We start from the raw sequence: 22,722 nt of genomic DNA, 5'->3' as shown, positions 1-22,722 counted from the left end.
GCATCCTTAAGGATCCATTTCACCCTGGGCCCCCCTCTTTTTGAACTATTACCATCTGGCAGACGGTACAGGGCAATAAAAACAAGGACAAATAGGCTGAAAAACAGCTTCTATCCCAGAGCAGTAACTATACAATTCTACGTACAGTGCAATATGAATACAATACGAGGGTTTTTTAATTCAATTGCATACAATGTGAAGGAAGTGTGTTTTTGTTTTATTTTTATAGGGTTTTTAAAAAGTATAATATACAGTGAGGATGGCACTTAATTTCATTCTATGAGGTGCCATGACAATAATGGAAACTATGAAACTGTGAAACTATTATTGCTTGGTCTCGGAGATCCTCCTGATGCCTTTGGAGGGGAGTTGACTACTAACAAGACCCGGCTTGATCAGATGGCCACACTGCCGAAAGATTTCTTGCATTGAGTCAGCTGCAGCCTGAGCCACTGAGGCTTCGGAATCGCCTTGCAGATCCTGGAGACCTGAAACGAATCCAGAAAACAAAGGATTTCCGGGATCAACCGTGAGAACCAGCCCTGATCAGCGACAGAGCTTCTGGAGAAAAACTCCTTGTTTCAAGCGAGGGAACTTTGAAACTCACCCAGGAAAACTTCTTTCATTTGTTTGGAAGTCATCACTTCCGGTTGCATGTATTGCGCGCAGCAGCCTGGGCACGTAAAAAGAAAACGTTGGTGGGGTTAACAGAGACGGCTAAATCGACTGATTCAGGAAAAAAACGCGCAATTCATTGGTTTCCACTTGGAAGAGTCGCTTTGGGACTTTACGGGATGGTTCCAGGGATTGGGTCTGTCTAATAATAAGAAGGACGAGGGGTAGCCGTTCTTCCTCTGTTTTTGTCTCCAGGCCTCACTGGAGGCTTTCAAGAAGAGATTAACGAAGAGATTGGACAGCCACTGCTCTGAAATGGAATCGGGTCTCCTGCTTTAGCAGGGGGTTGGACTAGAAGACCTCTAAGGTCCCTTCCAACTCTATTACTTTATGTTCTAGGACTGTGCAAACAACCATCATCTTGGGAAAAAATCTAAGCAGCCTTGAATCCAGTTAATACTAGAATGGGAGGCCAGCTGGAAATATTTCCAGAGAAAAAGCCACGGCTGTGGGTTTGCCTATACAAGAGAGAGGGATACAGGCCAGGTAGTCCTCGACTTCTAACAGTTCATTTAGTGACCATTCAAAGTTACAATGGCACTGAAAAAAGGAACTTACGACTGCTTTTCACACTTAGAAGCGATGCCACATCAAGATCAAAATCCGGATGCTTGGCAAACCGACTCGTATTTATGACGCTTACAGTGTCTTGGGGGTCAAAGATCACTTTTTGCGATCTTCGGCTGAGCCAAATCCGGGAGGAAGCCAGATTCACTTAACAACCATGTGGCTCACTTAACAACGGCAGCGATACCCTTAAGAAAGAGGGCAGGAACTGCCTGAGAAACTGTTGCGCGATCGTAGCCGTTCCGGAGAAGCCACACGGTATAAGAGCAGCTTCCAGTCTGATTAAGCGACATGGCTTAATTCTGCATAGATTCTTTTGGTGACAAGGCCGCCCGCCTGTCTTGGGTTTTCCTGCCCTCCTTCCAGAGTTGGCATTGGTGATTACCAATTAAGAGGGCAGCTGCCTCGCGATGGGAAGAGTTCCGGCTCCTCAGGAATCCCAGCATCTGATCCAACATCGCAGGAAGGTTTTGCTTGCATTTATTCATCTGGGGAAAACAAGGCAACAAAGAAGCCAATGAACTATAGAGCTTTTTTTTTTTTTAACCAAGGGGCCGCTTTCTTGGTCAAAACCAGCTGGGTGACTTTGGGAGTTCTAGTCCCTCCTTAGTCACGATGGCCAGCTGGGTGACTTTGGTGCAGTCCCTCTCTCTCAGGGCAACCCACCTCACAGGGTTGTTGTGAAGAAAAGAAGAAGTATTAGGGATGCCCACCGTCTTGAACTATTTATCAAAATAAGAAAGGCAGGACAAAATAAAGAAATAAATGGTTAGTTTACTCTAATCTGGAAGAAAAGAGGCCAGCTTGGCTCCTACTTACAACCACGTAGCAGATGTTGGAGTACATGCTATGAAGACTGGTGTACATTTCATAGTCAAACAAGTTGCTGGGAAAGCCCCCCCAGTTCATAAAGGACACGCAGGAGTCGAGGGTCTTCCTGGAGACCTGGCCGAGGGAGGAAAGAGGGAGATCCTGTCACCTAGTTGGGTCATGAAACAAGTCTTCAAGGAAACAACCAAGTTCAGGGAGCACCAAGGACCCCACAACTTCAGGATTGTCTACAATGTCTTTGCATTCTCCAGAGTGTCCACGTGGTACAACCACGTTGCTCTGAGTGAAGATGGGGGTACAGAGTGGTCTCTGTGAAGGTAGCATGATCAGAGCAGGAGCTCAGCTTAGCCAGCCCTTCAACTCACCTCTTTTGTCCGATCATTTGACAGTTGTATGAGGAGGGGAATAAGGCTGTTCAGGATGTTTTCGGCCATATTACTGTTCCGTAACTCCTTCAGTCCTTTCAGGAGCAAGCCAAAAATGGTGATGGAGGTATTCCTCAGTTCGATGTCGTCCTACGAAGGAAGAGAGACAGGTTAGTCCCTCCAATAGCAGAATAGCCATGCAGAAGTTTCTTGAAGTTTGCAGGAGAACACACAAGTTCAGAGCACACCTATTCCCAGTTCAATGTCCATGGAGATGGTCAATCATCCAGGTCATGGTTGCCCCAAAGATGGGGACCCCAACTCCAGTATGCTGGCTGGAGAGTTCTGGGAGTTGAAGTCCTCACCTCTTAAAGTTGCCAAGGTTGAGAAATCCTGATCTAGACCACAGTTGTTCAATCTCAGCAGCTCCTTCTGGACTTTCTCCCATCTTTATGGGAGAAAGAGAGAGATAGAGGGAGAGGGAGAATGAAAGGGAGTGCAGGAGGGAGGGAGGGAAGGAGGGAGGGAGGAGGGAGAGAGAGAGAGTGAAAGAGAGAGAGAGAGAGAGAGGGAGGAAGGGAGTGAGGAGGGGGAGAAAGAGAGGGAGAGAGGGAGGGAAGAGAGGGAGAGAGGGAGGAAGGGAGGGAGGGAGGGAGAGGTGGAAAACCAGTTTGTTATGATTTGGTTGACTTACATCATGAAAATGTTTTAGAAGGAGCGGAATGAGGTTGACTGCCTTCACCGCATGGGTTTTGATATCGAGGTTCCTGAGGAGGAAATGCAGGGTCCTTATAGCTTCTTTTGCCACCGTCTTCTGTTCGTGACAAGCGCAGTTTAGCACTGGCATCAAGAGGGGTTCCAAGATGTTCTTCTGGAGGAAGCAGGGAAAGAAACGAGCAATTAAACGGTCACTGGAGTTCTCTGAGTCTCACAGCGATCATGACAAACGCAAGAGAAGGCCACAGAGCATAGAAGAAGAGGGTTGAAAAGGAACTTGGAGGTCTTCCAGTCCAACCCCCTGCTCAAGCAGGAGACCCTAGACTCTGCTGGACAAATGGTTATCTAAACTCTTCTTGAAAAGCTCCAGTGATGGAGCACCCATAACTTCTGGAGGGAAGTCGTTCCAAGGATGAATTGTTCTCAGGGTCAGGAAATTTCTCCTTAGTTCCAGGTTGTTTCTCCCCTTCATGAGTTCCCGTCCGCTGCTTCTCGTTCTGCTTTCAGGGGCTTTGGAGAATGGGTTGACCCCCTCTTCTTTGGGGCAGCCCTTCAAATACTGGAAGACTGCTCTCAGGTCTCCCCTGGTCCTTAACAGGATACCAGAGATGGAAGGGACCTTGGAGGTCTTCGAGTCCAACCCCTGCTCAAGCCAGAACCCCTATACCATTTCAGACAAATGTCCTCCAAGAGGATCTGGCCTCTACTTGCACCTTCAGATCTTCCAGGGTTGCAGCCATCTTTGTAGAAGAGACACCACTCTAGCTGTCCTCTTTCTGCTGGTTGCCTTCTTCTTCTCCTTCTTCTCTCCTTCCCAGCCTTGTAGACTTCCCAGAGAGCGAGGTCACACCTGCTACTACCTTGGAAGCCACTCCCTTCCTGCCCCCCATCTCTTACCTCAAACGGGTGTTGGATGAGGTTCCCCAGTCCTCTAACGCTGAAAGTCTGTATCAGCGGATATGGCTGGGTCATCCATTCCTTCAGCACCTGGAGGATGTCTTGGATGACAAAGAATTGGCAAATTTCCGGGTGAAACAGCAGCTGAAGAAGAAGAGTGGAGATATGGAGCGTTAGCCAAGCCAAGGAAGAGAACTTCCCTGAGAGCCTCGACTAAAGATGCCACTTTCAGCCATTACGGGGAGAGAAAAAGAAAATAAACACAGTCCTCGGTTAGTGACCGCTGAAAGTCACAACGGCATTGACAAAAGAGATACGTCCATTTTTCAGAATTATGACCATGGTAGCATCCTCATGGTCATGTGATCAAAATTTGGGTACTTGCCGGTCCATATTTGAGTTGAAGATGTGGCTCTTTCGTCAACTTAACTGATCCGTTATGGGTGTACATTGTTATAATTTTAAATTGTTTTAATTGGGTTGTTGATTTTAATTTATTGTGATTTGTATTGGATATTGTTTTTGTAAGCCGCCCTGAGTCCCTCGGGAGAATGGCGGCATATAAATATATATATATATGACGGTCGCAGTGTTTCGAGGTTACGTCATCCCTTTTGTGACTGTCTGATAGGTAGTGTAAATGATAGTTGCAAGAATACAAAAAATAATGCAAAAAGTAAAAGGAATTTGGGGTCATTGAGTCTTCCTTCCTCCCTTTCTCCCATCCTCCCTCCCTCAATCTCCTTCCTTCCTTCCTTCCTTCCTCCCTCCCTCCCTCCCTCCCTCCCTCCCTCCCTCCCACAACTTCTGGAGGCAAGCCATTCCACTGATTAACAGAATACCAGGAGACCTTGGAGGTCTTCTAGCCCAACCCCCTGGTGAAGCAGGAGACCTCTACCATGTCAGACAAATGGCTGTCTAGTTTCTTCTTCAAGACCTCCAGTGATGGAGAACCCACAACTTCTAGTTTCTAACCATAAAGTTCTGTTGAACCCTGGGCAACTTTCCTTGAGCTCCAGAAGGTTGGGGTGCATCTCAAGGTCTCCTCACCTCCGAAAAGAAAACCATCCCAATGGTTTTGTGTCTTAAATCGGGGTGGCGCACGTAGGTCTCAGCCTGTCGGAGCATGACCTTCAGCTCATGTTTCGAATAGTTGAACAAGATCCTAAGAGAATAAATATGGAGAGATCAGACAAGATCTGCTGGTTAGGGAGAAGAAAATCACCAAGCTAGAGAAATCATGAGCTGAATGATCGATAAATGAATTACTCAATGAATTACTCCATTTAGAGAATTTCTCACCCTCCCTCTCTCCCTCTCCCCTTCCTCACTCTCTCACCCTTCCTCTCTCTCTCACCCTCCCTCTCTCTCTCTCACCCTCCCTCTCTCTTTCTCCCTCTCCCTCTCTCTCTCACCCTCCCTCTCTCTTTCTCCCTCTCCCTCTCCCCTCCCTCTCCTCCCCTCTAATCTTTCCTCTCTCTCACTTTTGCCTTCTGTGTGTCTCTCTCCCTCTTTCTCTCCCTCTTTCTCTCCCTCTCCCCTCTCCCCTCTCCCTCTCCCCTTCCCTCTCTCTCCCCTTCCCCCTATCTCTCTGCCTCCTCTTCTTCCTCCTCTCCCTCTGCCTCCCCTCCCTCTCTCACCCTCGCAGCCAAGCTCTTTTGACTTTTAATTTCTTACCGGACCAGGTGGAAAATGCCTTCAAACACACTTTCAGGACTCATCAGCATCGCCCAACATTGAACCATATCTAAGTCCTTGAACTCCTCCTGATAGCCGGTGCGCAAGATGAGGTGTTTGACGGCTTTGACTGCGTTGCTAAATGAAACAAAGGCAGAAGAGTTGGTGCCAATCATTCAGCTGATCCCCCTGCACTTCCGACCGTTACAGTATCCCTATGGTCATGTGGTCAGAATTCAGACTCTCGGCAACTGACCCATATTTATGACGGTCGCAGTGTCTCAGAGTCACGCGAACCCCTTTTGGGACCTTCTGACAAGCAAAGTCAACGGGGAAGCCAGATTCACTTAACGACCATGGGACTTAACCAGTGCAATGATTCACTTAACCACTCTGGCAAGAAAGGTTGCAAAATGGGACAAAGTTCACTTAACGACTGTTTCCTGAGCTTTGCAGAAATGGAGAAAGGATCCAGATTGGGCCCAGGAGATTCCTTACCCCAGATGGTAGGTCTGTTCTGACCCGCTCTTGCCTGCTCCCAGCAGAAAATAGATGTGCGTCACGAGCGCCAGGAGCAGGCTGGAGAACTTATGCTGGACAATGGTTGCTGCCTCAGGAAGCGAGAGGAGGAAGGAGAGCGCATTGGTGGCCTAGAAACAGGAGGAGAGGAGAGTCAGCTCGGGCTCATCAGGTTACTTAGATTCCTCATCATCATCTATTTCTTCTTTTAACGACCCCCTAATCCCTTGCGGGGTGGAGTCTGGGCAACTGAATGGAGCTGAGGCTTTCCTGGCTGGATGCCCTTCTTGTCGCCAATGCAGAGTTTTGTTCGGCAGATACATTCTCATTGTGCCCAGAGAAAGAAAAAATCCTCATGTCCATGAAACCTGAGCCAGGAAAGTCCATGTCTGAGACACGGAGCAAAAGGTTGCTAGAAGTGGGACTTCTGAAACTCCCATTCTACACCCCCTCCAGACTTTGAGAGGCCAGTGGGGTGTAGATACAGGACAAAAGGGAGACAACGAGTAGCACAAGTGAGACAGAACTGGGGACAAAGAGATCGGTAACCTCACGTTTCTCTGTTTGTCTTCATTCCTAAGTGGGCTCTTGACTCTCCACCTCTTAGGGGTCCTTGGAGGGGCCCTGGGTGCTGTCTGAGCATGTGTTTTTTGGTGGCAGATGTCTCATGACCCAGCTAGGTAACATCCTCAGTGCTGGAAGAGTTAGGCTTAGAGGTAGGGTTAGACTGGTTGGGTCGGGAAACATCTGCAAGAAAACCACCAAGCTCAGTAAGCACCAAGGACCCCACAGTTCAAACCTGGACTACAAATCTATTGGTCTTAATTAATTAAATTTCTCCACCGGCCATCTGAGCAATCTGACACTGGGAAGTTTACAACAACGTAATAAAACAATATAACACATAATAAAAATACAGATTAAGAATATTTAAAATAAGATATGACACAAAGTACTCCGTTGGGTGTTTGCCTTTGTTGGTTCCTATCATGTATTTTCTTAAATCGAACTCTTTTTTAGTTATTTCTGTAAGAAATAACGTAAGAAATGAATAAAGGAATCAATTGAATTATGAATGATTGGATGAGTAAAGGAATGAATAAATGAAGGATTGTATGAATAAACGAATAAATCAATGAACGGATACATGAATGAATGGATTAATGAATAGATGAACCGATGGATGGATGGGTGGATAGATGATAGAGCTGGCTGGCTGGCTGGCTGGATGAATGGGTGGATGAATGGATGGATGGATGAATATCAAAGCTGTTCTGGTGAGGAAGCCCACAGATGCCTCTACTTTCAATGGGGCATTTTGGGGGGAAGGGGGGCTTACGTCAAATTTTGCTCCGATTTCAGCCCCCACCAGCTTGCCCTCTGCCTCCCTCCAGCCAGGGCGTGCCTGCTCCTGATGAGGAGACCCCCGAGGGTGACTCTTCTGCTCAGCCCCTTCCCCTTTCCTCAGGCCTGGCCCACCTGCAGATCTCAGGAAAGGAGAGCCACCGGTTGAGGGCTTACCGCAATGGGCATGATGGATTTGCTTGTTCCCCTCCCAATAGCTTCGGTGCTGGGATCGTGGTCATCAAGCCTTTTGAGGAGGGGCTTCATGATCTTCAGGTTAGCATAGGGGTCTGCAGCCAGCGCCCTCCACAGTTCCCTGGCACTTCTGTGCAGGTGGAAAAATGGATTGGGGAAAAAAATCAGATTCTTTCCCCATTTTCAAAGAGACGGCCATTCCAGATAGATTAACCCCCCCAACGGAAGAAAGGGTTAGAGAACCGATGGCCAAATGAACTGCTTTAAGGCATGGAAAAAGATATAGCTACAGGTAGTTCTCGACTTGCAACCGTTTGTCTAGTAGCCATTCAAAGGAGGGCCTCTGCGCCACCGGAAGTGCCAGAGAACCCAGAACTGGTCAAGGGAGGGGAGGTTTCTAGGAGCAGTGTGTCTACAGAATTAACCCAAAGGTGCTTTTCACAGAAGGACCGAGTTGGAAGGGACCTTGGAGCAGTGGTGAAATTCAAAAATGTTCCCAACCGGTTCTGTGGGCGTTGGTTGGTGGGCATGTGACCGGGTGGGCGTTTCTTGGTGGTCATATGACCAGGCGGCCGTGGCTTGGTGGTTATGTGTCCGGGTGGGCGTGGCTGCACAACTGATTCACACACAGTGCAGAACCTCACTGAATCACAGAGAGCTCAAAAGCAAACGATCACACTTTACACAAAAGTAACACAAAAGCTACACAACTGACTCACATACAATGCAGAGGCAGCTGGACTTTACACAAAATGGCCCCTGCAACAAACAGGAACCTCACAGACAATCAGGCACAGCTGATTTTCTCACAGCTGACTGGTAGTAAAAAAATGCTGAAATTAGAAATTACAAAAAGGTTCCGACATTGCCCGGCACAGCTGATTGTCGTACGTTTTAAAGCGTTTTTTCTTACTACCGGTTCGGGCAAACAGTAGCAATTATTACTATCGGTTCGGGCGAACCAGACCAAACCAGAGGATTTCACCCCTGCCTTGGAGGTCTTGTACTCCAAACCGCTTCTCAGGCAGGAAATCTTATCCCATTTCAGACAAATGGCTGTCCAATCTCTTCTTGAAAACCTCCAGTGATGGTGCACCCACAACTTCTGGAGGCAAGTTGTTCCACTGGTTAATTGTTTGCACTGCTAGGAAAGTTCTGCACATTGTAGGTTGCTTCTCTCTTTGATTCGTCTCCATCCTTTGCTTCTTGCCTGCCCTCAGGTGGTTTGGAAAATAGGTTGACCCCCTCCTCTTTGTGGCAGCCCCTCAGATATCAGAACACTGCTATCCTGTCCCCCCTCAATCCTTCCTTTCATTGAACTAGAGAGACCCAATTCCTGCAACTCTTCTTCATATGTTTTAGGCTCCGGTTCACTAATCATCTTCGTTGCTCTTCTCTGCACTCTTTCAGAGTCTCTGCATTGTTTCTACAGTGTGGCGACCAAGAAAGTTAAAAAACCAAGGAGGTCCAGCTGCCTTTTGGAAAAGCACCTTTGGGACAATCATGACCTGGATGGTGGAGACAACCAGCCTAGGAAGCTCTCAGAATTCAGATCGACTGCACAGCCAACCAGCGACTGCACTGGCCCTCAACCAACCCAATGCAACCTCCCCCCCAATCAGCACATGACCTGCCCACCCCAAGCTACAGATATTCACCCCTATCGCAAATGGTTGAGAATCTCTGTAGAGTACAAGAAAACAGGAGGCACATCTCCTTGAGGTTCTTCTTACCCATCGCACGCCACCGAGCACTCGAGGAGAATATCCACGACTTTGTTCACCCGTTTGGACGCCAGGTGACACACTGCCTTTAGCGTTTGTTGTTTGGTGGCAGGGTCCAAGATCTTCGGGAGACGTCGGTAGATCTCCTTGAGGATCATGGGCAGCTATGGCAAAAGAGAAATCCAAGGGATGACCAACTTTCTCAACAGCCCTAAGATTACCTGGTGGTCTCCATCCAACCCTAGCCTTCTTAAATCCAGCTGAAGTGTTGTCACCAAGTCAACAAGGTCTCACCCATTCTCATCTTTCTTTTCTACAAAATCTCCTCTATCCCTTTTGCTCCAAACCGTGCCATTTTCTTACCTCCTCCATGTCCATCCCACATTCTTCCAAGAACGAATTGAGCAGGAGTCCCGCAGTGTGTGAAATGTTTTTGTCCAGGTGTGTCAGAGCTGCCAGGGCTTTTAAGATCAGGTCGTTTATTTGAGACGGGCTCAGATGCTCGCCAAAGGCCTATCGGAAAGAAGAAAAGGAGACCATGAAGAGATGCATCAGGGTTTTGACAAGCCAGAGACTTTGACCCGTATCTGGGGACAGCACCCCATGTAGAGAGGCAGGCCGTATTCCATGACATCCACCACGTGATATTAGGATGTGGGTGAAAGAAGCCAACATGGCAGCCGAGATCGCCTGCTCCTAGACATTGTGGGGGATGGATATCCACCCTCCGGCCTTTGGAGCCTGCCGTCCCCACTGTGATATTGACTTTTTTGAGTATCTCCAGGTCAAGAGGAGGAGAGAAAGGAAGGTCAATAAGAAGCCAGGCAAAATGCTGAACGAAAACGTACCGTAGCCATTTTGGAGACGTTATTATAAAATATTGTTGGGCCCGAAAAGGAGAAGTCTTCCCTCAGCCAAGTGACGACCTTCCCCTTCTTGTTTCTAGGTTTCTCATCCATTTCTTTGGCTTTGGAGGGAGGAAAACAAGAGAAGGTCAGATTTTGGCATTCGGAACTTCTGAACATCCTTCGTCTGACGGCCGGTTTAGTCGTTCCAACAGAAGAGAAGATCTGTAGCTCAGGGCTGACCTGAGGGGTCCCTGGTGCTCTCTGGGCTTGGTGGTTTTCTCGTTACCTAGTTGGGTCATGAAACCTTCACAAGAAAACAACAAAGCTCAGAGACACCAGTCCTCCTCCTCCCCCCTCGCTCCCTCTTTCTCTGCCCCCCTCCTTTCTCTTATCTCACTGATCAGGAACGAAACAGGTACAATGACCTCTTTAGTGGTCCAATTACAGGCAGTCCTCGACTTACGGCCACAACTGAGTCCTAAGCAAGACAGTTATGAAGCGAGTTTTGCCTCAGGTTGCGATTTTTTTTCTTGCCAACGTGGTTAAGTGAATTGCCGCAGCAGTTAAGTTAGCAACCCGGTTGTTAAGTGAATCCGTCTTCCCCATTGACTTTGTTTGGCAGAAGGTCACAAAAGGGATCACATGACCCTGGGACACTGCGACCGTCATAAATCGGAGTCAGTGGCCAAGTGTCCAGATTTTGATCCTGTGAGCATGGGGATGCTGCAACGGTCGTAAGTGTGAAAGACAATCACAAGTCACTTTTTTTCAGTGCCGGTTAAACTTTGAATGGTCACTAAATGAATTGTTGTAAGTCAAGGACTACCTGTAACCCCTTTTCTAGGTTAACACAATAGATGGGACTGTAAATGGAGGGGAAATATAGGGCTACATAAGAGACAAATTACATAAATGAAGGAATGAAGGAATGAACCAACAAACGAATGAACAAACGAATGAATGAATCTAACCGGATTTAACCCAGACTACCTTGGTCTGATGTGCAAATGAAGCATTAGGTTGTGAATTGATTGTGTGCTGCCTGGGGAATTCTGGGCATTGAAATCCACATGGCTTAAAGTTGCCACTGGGTTAAGCTTTTAACTAGCCAAATTTAACCGATCCTTTTCTTTAGGTAAACCATTGATATAAGTGCCTGTCTTTCAACCGATTGTGGACGGCTCCCAATTAAAAATTAGAAGACACGTAAAATGGGGTTGAAACTATAAAATTAACAAATAATGTATTGCAATTATAAACCCTCTTTAGCTCTTTCCTTAACAATGCCCACTCAACCCGTAACTTGGTTAACCCGTTTTCTGGCTCCCTGCAATACATGCAGCCATCCAATGACTAAAAGGTGGCTTTGCAAAACACGCTAAGACCCAATCCATGTGCCAAGACTCACAAGCCCAGGCTGGCTGGTGGCAGATGCCTAGCCTAACTCTGTGGTCGGCAAACTGCAGCTCGCGAGCCACATGCGGCTCTTTGGCCCCTTGAGTGTGGCTCTTCCACAAAATACCACCTGCGGGCGCGCACGCACACTGTGATTGAAACTTCGTGGCCCATGCGCAGAAGTCGGTTTTCGGCCTGGGCGAGTCTATTCTGAAGAAGTGGCATTAGAAGAAGTGGGGGTGTCTTGCAGGCGAGAGACGGGAAACGGGAGACGCGGCGCAGGTGGGCCATTGGATACGCAGCGTGGGAGAGGCGCACGCGATTCATGCATGAGTTGAGTCAGCCAGTCAGTCAGCAATCTCCTTGTGCAGTGGTTAGTGCTAGTCGCATCCGCCAATCACGCGCGGGTGACAAAAGTAACTACTCGGAGCATAAAGTTACCTGTATTTTTCCAACCAGCTGCAAATCCTACAGGTATTTTTGTCATCAATTTAAGAATTGTAATTATTTTGTGTTGGTGGCTTTATTATTATAAAATGAAACATTTTTTTAGGTGCCCTGTTTGACATGGCTACAAAGAAGAAGCAAAGAAAAACGGAAGACGAAAACCATGAATTTAAAGTTGAATGGACCGAGACTTTCGCGTTTGTTCAAAACTTAAATGGCCTTCCGACCTGTCTTATTTGTCAGGAAAAATTGGTGCATAACAAGAAATCAAATTTGGAGAGACACTTTAAAACTAAACACGTGCCATTCAGTAGTAAATATCCTGTCGGTGATGCAAGGAAGAAAGCAGTTGAGGAACTTCAGAAGAGTCAAGAAAAATCAAGTTCTGTATTTAATTACTGGATTCAATCTTCCAACAATGTTAATATTGCAAGTTTTGTGGTTAGTCAAAAGATTGCTAAGAGAGGAAAACCATATACAGACGGCGAATACATAAAAAGTTGTTTTATAAATGCATCCGAAGAGCTATTTCGGGATTTTAAGAACAAAGCCGATATTCTAAAAAAAATTAAAGAGTTACCATTGTCTGCTAAAACAGTGAAAGACAGAACAGTCAAAATGTCTTCTTTTTTTTTTCCTTTTTTTTTTCCTTATTCGGGTCTACATAGTTATGCGAACAATCATTTTCAAGCATGAACCTTATCAAGAGTAAATTGAGAAGTTGTCTTATTGATGAGAACCTGGAATCGTGCCTAAAATTAAAAACAACATACAAACCTGACTTACTCAAACTTTCCAAGGAGATGCAAGGCCATTGTTCACATTAGTGTTTGTCAGTCATTGTCATGATTTAATTTTATGGATATTGTAAGGTCAATTGTAAGAAATTTAATTTTATCAATAAATAATATCGTTATTAAGTATGAGATCAAGTTTTATTCAACGTACCTATAGTTTAACTAAGACTTAAAACTTTAAGTAAAGTTTATTAAGTTAATTTTAGGGAACGTTGTGGAGTGAAAGAAGATGTAGTGTCGAGGAGATGGTTTGGACATATAAAGAGGATGAACAAAAGGAGATAGACGAAAGAAGTATACAGGACGAGTGTGGATGGGAGAGATGGAAGGGGTCGACCTCAGCGAACGTACCTCCATCAGATTGAGGACGTTCTTAGCAAAGGCCAGTTTAGGAGTACCCTAATTAAGTTAATAACAATGTACCTACCTGAGGACTTCCGGTTTCCTTGTCTTCGGCGACGGCGGCGCTCTTTGAAGCTCCGCCAGCCCCGCCGCCTGTAGAGCTGCTTCGCGATCGAGAAGCGGCTCGAAAACTTCAAAATCCTGAGGATTGTTGGAGGAGAGATAGCAGGGCACAGGTCGAGCCCCTGTAACCCCCCAGGGAATCGTTTCTGGGGAGGAAACAGGCGCGGCTCCCTTCCAACCTGCTGAGACTCCGGGCGGCGTGGGACGATTCTGCTTCTGCAGAACAAGCCGGCTGCAGGAAACTTAAAGCGAAAGAACCAGCTTTAAATAAACAGCGAAACTACCTGAATCCTGAAATTTGGAAACGCAAGTATTAGCACTTTGTTGACTTTTCAATCTGAGAAAATGCAAATGAGTGAAAGTGCTTTGAAAAAACATGGCGCCTAGCTTCAGAGTTAACGAGCCAGTGAGTGTGGATTGGTGAAGTTACTTTGTTTTGCTACAAAGTCTCCAAGTTGCTACTAAGCTGCCTCGCTTGTTATAAGAGAAATAACTGGGAAATTTTTTCCCTTTTCAATATTGGACTTTGCTTTATTTTAACCCTTGTTTGATCAAATCTGGGGGACTTTTTTAGAAGTCTTTGTGCAGGAGGGAAAGGAAAAGGAACCTCCCTCTTTAGAAAAACTAGATCACGAGCCAGGATGGCTTCAAAGAAGCAGGAAGGGAAGGCATTAGGGGGGGGATCCCCCACACACAAACAGCAAACGCAACTTCCCCCTGCTCAACAGTTACAAACTCAGAAAAAAGAATTTGATGTGGCAGATTTAAAAGAATTTATTTCTAAAACTTTGGATGATAAATTTCAAGAATCACAACAGGAACTTCAAAAATCACATCAGGAATTTTTGCAGGAAATTAATGAAATTAAAGACATGGTGAAACAGAATCAAATTATGGTGACCAAAAAAATATCAGAAGTGGCGTCTGGCCTGGCAGATTTTATTGGGAAAGTTGATTTTAAAGTTGAAGAATTTAAATCAGAAGTTAATGTTAGGATGAAAGACAATGATTATAAAATTGATGAAGTTGACAATAAAATGCAGAGAATTGAAGATGAGATTGTTATGATACAATTCCGGGCGATGGAATTTGCCATACGGCTTCGGGGAATTCGAGAGGAGGAAAGACAGGACTTGAGACAAGTTTGCTCTGAAGCCCTGGCTAAGATTTTACAAGTTAATCCTGATTTGGTATTTCATAAAATAGATAAAATTTACAGAGTGAACTCTTGGGTGGCCAGGCAAAGACAATTACCCAGAGATGTGGTCATATACTTTACTGAGAGAGAAATTAGAAATGATATCCTGCAAAAATCTTTTCACACCTCTATACAAGTGGGGGGCTCACGGCTTGTAATTTTTAAAGAGTTACCTCCTAAAATGCTGAAAGCTAGAAAAGAATTTGGTTTTCTTGTTAAGGAATTGAAAAATTTACAGATACCCTTCCGGTGGGATGCACCAGCTGGGGTAATTTTCAGATATAAGGGAGAAGGATATCGGTTGAATACCGTGGAGAAGGCGCAACACTTTTACAGTACTATTCTTATGGAAAGAACACCATCTCCACGTACATCTACAGTTCTGGAGATTAAGGAGAGTGAAGAGAGGCAATTGAAAGAACAGTCTAAGCAGGAATTAGAAAACGTGCAAGGTGCAGAAGGAGGTATTCTGAGTGAGCCATCGCTGGATTCTTCTCCAATTTTGGATCTGATTCAGTTGACTGAAGTTAAAGATCAACGTATAACTAGAGCTCAATCCAAGCTACTTAAACAGAAGCAACAACAACAACAGGAAAGACAAGACAAGAAGGCAGTTAAGAGCACTGCACAAGAGATTGGCGCTATGGGAGGAGCGAGATCGAAGCTTGTGGATCAACTTCAAGCATATTGCTCCGCGCTCCATGAAGAGGCTAATGACCTTTAAGTGTTTATCTTGGAATGTCAATGGGTTGAATTCAGCACAGAAAAGGAAAAAATTATTTACATATTTGAAACAATTTAATAATGATATAATATGTTTACAAGAAACGCACATTACAACTCAAGATCAAAAATATTTGATAAACTCAAAACTAGGAGCACATTATATATCTTCAACTTCGCAGAAAAAGAATGGTGTGGTTATTTATGTAAATAAAAAATTAACAGCAAAAGTTATAGAAGTAGATCAAGATGGTAGATTTGTAGCAATTGAATTGTTTACAGCAAATGGTCAAATTCTTTTGATTGGAATTTATGCTCCCAACCAACAACAGGATTATTTTTACAAGATGTTACATACTAAAATATTGCAATGGGACTACAGATCTATTTTAATTATGGGAGATTGGAATGGAGTAATTGATTCTAAATTAGATAAAAAGAGCTTGGCAAAGTCTAGAATTAGATTACCACAGACCTTTTTTGATATGAAAGAAGATATGGAACTAAAAGATGTTTGGAGAATACATAACCCAAATGAATTGGATTACACTTTTTTTTCTGATAGACATAGATCTTTTTCTAGGATTGATTTTATCTTGTTGTCAAATGATCTACTTGTTAAGACAAAAAGAACAAAGATTTTTCCAAGAATTTTGACTGATCATAGTCCTGTATGGATAGAAATCGAGATGGATAAGGTTGAGAGACGTTCTTGGAGATTAAATGAGAACCTGTTTAGATATGAAAAAAATATAATAGAACTTAAAAAGCATTTGAAAGAATTTTTTGAAATAAATTTGAATAAAGGTACCCCAGTTGAAATTGTTTGGGATGCAAGTAAAGCTTATATGAGAGGGGTACTTATCTACATGAATTCTAAACATAGACTGTTCCGACAAAAGAAAAGATCTGAGTTGGAAATGGAAATAAAGAATAAAGAACAGTTACTTATTAAAAACCCAACAGATGAAAGAATACGAAGTGCTATAAAACTTTTGAAAGACCAATTCCAAATGCTTATGGCGGAACAAGTTGCAACAAGTTTACAATACGCGAAGCATAATACATTTTGCAATGCTAATAAACCGGGCAGATGGTTGGCTTACACATTGAGGAAAAAACAAAGTATACGGACTATTGATAGTATTGATATTGGAGGGAAAGAAATCTTTCAACAAAAACTAATTAAAGAAGCTTTTGTGGATTATTATACTAAACTATATGCCAAAGATGAGGTGCAGAATGGACTTATAGAAAAATATTTAAAGGATAAGAGAGTTACAAAAATTACTGATCAACAAAAGGAAAGAATGAATTATCCTATAACAGAGGAGGAGATAACAGCAGCAATTAAACAGCTAAAAACAGCCAAAGCTCCTGGCACGGATGGTTTGACTGCAGTGTATTACAAAACTTTACAAGCTGAAATGGTGGGACAACTTAGAGATTTATTTTGTAATATTCAACAAGGGGGTAAAATACCCCCATCCTGGACAACTGCTTATATATCTTTGATACCAAAAGAACAAGTTGGTCCTAAAAAACCAGAGAACTACAGACCAATATCTCTTTTGAACACAGACTATAAAATTTACGCGAAGGTATTAGCCAACAGGTTGATGCCAGTAATCCAAAAGGTGATTCATGAGGACCAAGCGGGATTTATTGAGGGTAGATACATGAAGGACAATGTAAGGCAAGTAATAGACTTATTGGAATATCTTGATAAGAATAAACAGATTTCTGCAGTGCTGGTCTTTTTGGATGCGGAGAAGGCCTTTGATAGAGTGGATTGGAATTTTCTACTAAAGACTTTAAAAAAGATGGGCTTTGGGGACCAGTTTACACAGGCAATTTCAGCAATTTATCAAGAGCAAAAAGCACAGATTATTATTAATGGAAGTTTGACGACAGAGTTTAAAATTGAAAAAGGAACAAGACAGGGATGTCCGTTGTCCCCACTTTTATTTATTTTAACATTGGAAGTCTTGCTAAATACAATACGGGACTCAAAAATTTTGAAAGGCATAATGATAAGGCAAGAGGATTATAGAGTAAAGGCATTTGCAGATGATCTGGTGGTTACCCTATCACAACCAATGGAATCAATAATCTTGATGAACGACATTATACAAGACTATGGTAGAGTTTCAGGTTTCAGAGTGAACTCAAAAAAGACTAAAATGATAGTCAAAAATATGACACAAGATCGTAAACATGAGTTTGAAAGGAGGGCAGGTTTTGAAATTGTACCTAAGGTAAAATATCTTGGAGTTCAGGTTGCAGAATCAAACATGAAATTGTTTCAAAATAACTATGAGGTGTTGTGGCGAGAGGTTCAGAAAGACATGGGGACTTGGAAAAAGCTGCAACTGTCTTTACTTGGAAGAATAGCAGCAGTTAAGATGAACATTTTGCCAAGATTTCTGTTTTTGTTTCAAATGATTCCGGTGCTTAAAAGTGATAAACAACTGAAAGTTTGGCAAACTGGACTTAATAAGTTTGTCTGGAACGAGAAAAAGCCGAGAGTGAAATTGAAAATTATGCAAGATGTTCCAGAAAGAGGAGGCCTTAAACTTCCAAACCTACAGTTATACTATGATGCAGCAGCTTTAACTTTAACAAGTGATTGGTTTGGAAGTAAAAAGGCTGGAATATTGAATGCAGAAAGTTTTGATCTTGAATTTGGATGGCATGCTTACCTATTTTATGATGACAAAGTTGATAAAGTATTTAAAAGTCATATACTTAGAGACTCTTTGATGAGAGTTTGGAAGAAGCACCGACTCAAATGGGATTATAAAATACCGCTATGGCTGGATCTTGGTCATACCTTGTGGAATACAAATATAATGTCACTCGGGGGGTTTTTATACAAAGAGGTTCTTTTTACAGATGCGGGCAGATGGCAGTTGAAGACATTGCAGACACTGTTGGACGAAGGGATTAATTTAACCTGGTTACAATATAATCAATTACAATTGAGATGGAAAGAGGACCAAAAAACTGGTATTATGTTGCATGAGGAAGAATTGGTTAGACATATAAGAGAGAAAGGTCCAATGCATATTAAAAGGCTTTACAATGTTTTGCTAGAAAGGGATTCAGAAACGGAATTAGTTAAAGATTGTATGATTAAGTGGGCACAAAATTTTGAAGAACCAGTGATGTTGGAAACATGGGAAAAAATTTGGGTTCAGAATGTTAAATTTACACAGTCGCAGAATTTGAGGGAAAATTTTTATAAAATGTTTTATAGATGGCATCTAGATCCTAAAAAGTTGTCATGTATGTACCCTAATGTTCAGCCAAAATGTTGGAGATGTGAATGTTTGGATGCTACGTATTACCATGTTTGGTGGACCTGTAGGAAAGTTAAGGCTTTTTGGATAAAAATATGGTGGGTCATGCAGAATGTTTTGAAGAAAAAAATTCAATTTTCTCCACAATTGTTTTTATTGGGCATAGTTAAGGGTTTTACACGGGATGAAACAAAATTAATATTGTATATGATAACAGCAGCAAGATTGTTGATAGGTAAATATTGGAAGAATGAAGCTTTGCCTACTATCGAGGAATGGACTTCGAAGATGGCTAGTTTTGCAGAGATGGCGAAGATTTCAGCATATTTAAAAGATTGTTCACAAGAGACTTATGAATGGGAATGGAAAAGGTGGATAGAATATGTTCAGAACAAATACCAAATTAGAAAGTATCAAATAGCTTTTATTTGAAAACAATGTATTAGAAATATTTTAATATAAAGAGACAAAGAGGGAAAATTATGTAGGGGGAGGGATGGGTTCAGGTATATATATCAGTGTTATTAGTTATGAGTACATAATAGGGAAGTCTGGGGGGGGAGGGTTAGGGAGGGTTAGGGAGGACGGGAAGTTTGGGGAGGGAGGTGGGGGGGTGAAAAAAAGGGGTGAAAATGTAATTGTAAAACTTTTGCAATAAACAATGTACCTACCTATCTAGTTTAAGTTTAACCGATTTGGCTCTCCAAAGAAATTTCAATCGTTGTACTGTTGATATTTGGCTCTGTTGACTAATGAGTTTGCCGACCACTGGCCTAACGGATCCACTTAACGTGAGAAACTCAGTCTTCAAATGACCCCTGGCCCTGAGAGGTGCCAATACCAACGGCCAATTCCAGGCATCTCTGCCCAGGCAAACGACCGGGGTCTTGGTCACGCCACAAGCTGTGCCACCCAGTGCTCTCCTGGGCAGTGCGCATCCCTGGGCTCCTGGCAGCCCTTGGAGTCCAACTTTCTCACCCATTTTGCTCATGATGAGGTGGTGGAGGTGGTAGGCGGCCTCTGCGGACGTCTGGCCAACTTCTTTGCTGGTGTCGCCAACGTGCAGGCCCAGCAAAGCCACCAGCTGTCCCAGCAAAGAAAAGTCACCTGTGGGCTAATGAAAGGAAGCAAAAAGGAGGGGAAAGATGAGAAGGGGGGCTCATGAAGGTTTCAGCCAACTGAAATCAGAGCATAGGAACCATAGCACCACAGAATCCTAGAATCCTACCTTTTAGAATTCTAGAATCACAGAATCTTAGAAACATAAAATCTTAGAATTTTAGAATTATCCAATATTTGAATCTTAGAAGACTAGAATCAGTCATAGATTCATAAAATCAGTGAATCCTAGAATCTTTGAATAATAGAATCTTAGAATCCTAGAATCTTTGAATTTCTAAATCATACAATCTTTGAATCTCTGAATCTCAGAATCTCTGAATCTTTGAATCCCAGAATCTCTGAATCTCTGAATCTCTGAATCACAGAATCATAGAACCTTAGAATCCCAGAACCTCAATTGCTGGAAGGGACTGTGGAGGTTTTCTCCTCCAACCCCTTCATCAAGCGGGACTCCTTCTATCCTCCTGGTCACATCCCAAAGATGCTTTTTCCAAAAGGCAGCTGGACTTTCTTCTTTTTCTTCCTTTCTTTGAAAACATCTCACTGCGCATCCCAAACGGTGACTTACGTCGAAATTGACGTTTTCAGAAACGAACTTCAGGAGGTGTCTGATGCTCTTGATGGCCCTCTCTCTCTCGTGTCTCTTGGGAGATTCAATCCAGGGATTAATGTGCTGCCAGGAAAAACAAAGGAGGAGGAGGAAAGGAAGAATTTGTGATTCACAGTTGGAAGAGCCACAGAAGTTGCCAGGACTGGGGAGAAAATCTAAGGAGCTCAACAAATTTGAGACATTGGTCAATTGAGGTCTATTTTAGACTGAAAACTAGAGTAGCAATTGAAGATTTCTGGAATACAACTAGTCTTACAACAGTTCATTTAGAGCCGTGGTGGCACAGTGGTTAGAACGCAGTATTGCAGGCTAATTCTGCCAACTGCCAGAAGTTCAGCAGTTCCATCCTGATCGGCTCCAGGTTGACTCAGCTTTCCGTCCTTACCAGGTCGGTAAAATGAGGACCCAGATAGGAGAAGAACCTGGGTCCTCATTTAGAGAGGGCTGTAAACCACGGTGAAGCGGTATGTAAGTCTAAGTGCTATTAGTATTTAGTCACTGTTCAAAGTTACAATGGCACTGAAAAAGGGACTTACGACCATTCTTCACACTTATGACCATTGCAGCATCCCTATGGTCACGTGATCAAAATTTGAACACTTGGCCAATGACTCATCTTTATGACGGTTGCAGCATCCCAGCTCGGTCCCTAAATGAATGGCTGTATGTCGAGGACTTCCTGTATAAGTAGTCCTTGACTTACGACCAGAATTTGGGGTGCTTACCAAGGTGGATGTTAGGCGACTTGTGACTGGCTTTATGACCTTTTTTTGCCAGGGTTGAACGAATCCCTGTGGTCCTTAAGTGAATAATGCAGTCATTAGCCGAATCTCGCTTTCCCCGTAGACTTTGGCTTGTCGGAAGCCAGTTGGGCAGTTCGCCAATGGTGTTCAGGTGACACCCCCCCCCCCAGGATGCTGCAACCATCACAAATACAGGTAGTCCTCGACTTATGACCACAATGAGTCCAAAATTTCTGTTGCTAAAATGAATCCCATCGGCATCGACATAATCTGCATCGGTCAATTGCAGAAGGCAGCTTTACTCGGAACAGCTGCGAGGCTCTATGACAGGGGTGTCAAACTCGATTTCATGGAGGGCCGAATCAAGGTTGTGTTTGACCTCGAGGGGGGCGTGGCCGAGGTGGGAGTGGCCAGCTCAACGTCTCTCGTGTCAGGGGCACCTGTGGACTTCCCTGAGACCCTCCCTCACTCTTATTATCATCTCCTCCCTCCCTCCCTCCCTTCCTCCTTGCCGTGGGACAAGAGAGACACGAATATCAGAGAAATAGTGGAATAGAATCATTAGTGAAAAGATGCCAGAGGAGGGACAAAACAAATGTAAATGACAAAAATGAACATCATTTTTTAACTATTGAAATGAGTTCAATTGAATGGTTGAATTGTCCCATGGGACGAGTTGTCCACCCAACAGCCACATTTGCCTATCCCGGGTCCTTGGGAGGGGCTCGACAGCTGGACAGAATCGCCAAATGCAGCCTAAACATCTGGCTGACCAACCCCGAGAAAGAATCACTCTTTACCGTCAAGACATCCTGCAGGGAATCCAAATTGGGAGCCTCGGACAGCAAGGCGGTGAGCATGGTGTTGCAGGTGGTCACCATCTGGTCATAAAAATCCTAGAAGGAGAAAAAGAATATCTAAAGGAAGAAGTGGTGTAAAGGAAGAAAGAGGAAGAAATCCAGGGCTGGGGAACTTATGGCCCTTTTAGGACGACTGGTGGACTGCAACGCCCAACAATCCTGAGCCAGCCACGGACTTCTGGGAGTTGAAGTCCACCCTTCTGCAATCAACGGAGTGGCCCGTCTTGCAGGGCTGGTTTTTCTTCCAGAGTTGGAGGAAATGCTTTCTCGGCTGAACACGAGGAACAAAAGGACATTGGGCTCCATGGATGGATCCAGAGTTTTGGAGGAGATTTTGAATCATGCTTATTTCCAGGTGGATCTCAGATGGCTTGGCTCCATCTGGACTGCTCACCTGAGTTTGAGCTGGTTGTCCTGGGCCGTTCACGTTCAGTTTTGTCACCAGGTAAGCCGGCAAGGAAAACACCTTCTGGATGCTTTTTCTCACCACTTTAGACCTCATCTCGGAGTTCAAGGGGGGCTTCATACGGCTGATGAAAGACGAGAAAAGAGGAGGAGGGTGAGAAGATCATAGACTCATTAGGCTAAAAGGGACCTCGGAGGTCTTCTACTCCAACCCTTGCTTGATGGTCCTTAAACCATCCCAGTCATATGGTTGTCCCCTCTTTTCTTGAAAACCTCGAGGGATGGAGCACCCCCAA

General features: G+C 44.1%; 1 protein-coding gene across 4 annotated transcripts in view; it reads right to left on the bottom strand.

Annotated features, from left to right (window-relative positions):
* Positions 1 to 201: 201 nt before the first annotated feature.
* Positions 202 to 22,722, bottom strand: part of LOC148111617 (maestro heat-like repeat family member 5) — a 41,399-nt gene continuing 18,878 nt past the window's right edge. For all 4 annotated transcript variants that reach the window (XM_087880826.1, XM_087880824.1, XM_087880823.1 and 1 more), the window contains 18 exons: positions 22,416 to 22,551; positions 21,962 to 22,057; positions 20,377 to 20,481; positions 19,665 to 19,800; positions 10,360 to 10,478; positions 9,875 to 10,024; positions 9,521 to 9,675; positions 7,770 to 7,917; positions 6,228 to 6,379; positions 5,730 to 5,867; positions 5,103 to 5,217; positions 4,053 to 4,196; positions 3,133 to 3,309; positions 2,439 to 2,588; positions 2,062 to 2,187; positions 1,628 to 1,730; positions 608 to 673; positions 202 to 488 (listed from right to left, as the gene is read on the bottom strand). In XM_087880826.1, coding sequence (XP_087736952.1) covers positions 325 to 488; positions 608 to 673; positions 1,628 to 1,730; positions 2,062 to 2,187; positions 2,439 to 2,588; positions 3,133 to 3,309; positions 4,053 to 4,196; positions 5,103 to 5,217; positions 5,730 to 5,867; positions 6,228 to 6,379; positions 7,770 to 7,917; positions 9,521 to 9,675; positions 9,875 to 10,024; positions 10,360 to 10,478; positions 19,665 to 19,800; positions 20,377 to 20,481; positions 21,962 to 22,057; positions 22,416 to 22,551 — 2,380 coding nt within the window. In that variant the 3' untranslated portion in view covers positions 202 to 324. The remainder of the gene's footprint in view (positions 489 to 607; positions 674 to 1,627; positions 1,731 to 2,061; positions 2,188 to 2,438; positions 2,589 to 3,132; positions 3,310 to 4,052; positions 4,197 to 5,102; positions 5,218 to 5,729; positions 5,868 to 6,227; positions 6,380 to 7,769; positions 7,918 to 9,520; positions 9,676 to 9,874; positions 10,025 to 10,359; positions 10,479 to 19,664; positions 19,801 to 20,376; positions 20,482 to 21,961; positions 22,058 to 22,415; positions 22,552 to 22,722) is intronic.

The sequence above is a fragment of the Pantherophis guttatus genome, chromosome 18 (assembly GCF_059756535.1).
Source record: "Pantherophis guttatus breed Tessera chromosome 18, ASM5975653v1, whole genome shotgun sequence".
In the NCBI taxonomy this organism is placed as follows: domain Eukaryota; kingdom Metazoa; phylum Chordata; class Lepidosauria; order Squamata; family Colubridae; genus Pantherophis; species Pantherophis guttatus.
This window is presented reverse-complemented; position numbering and strand designations above follow the sequence as displayed.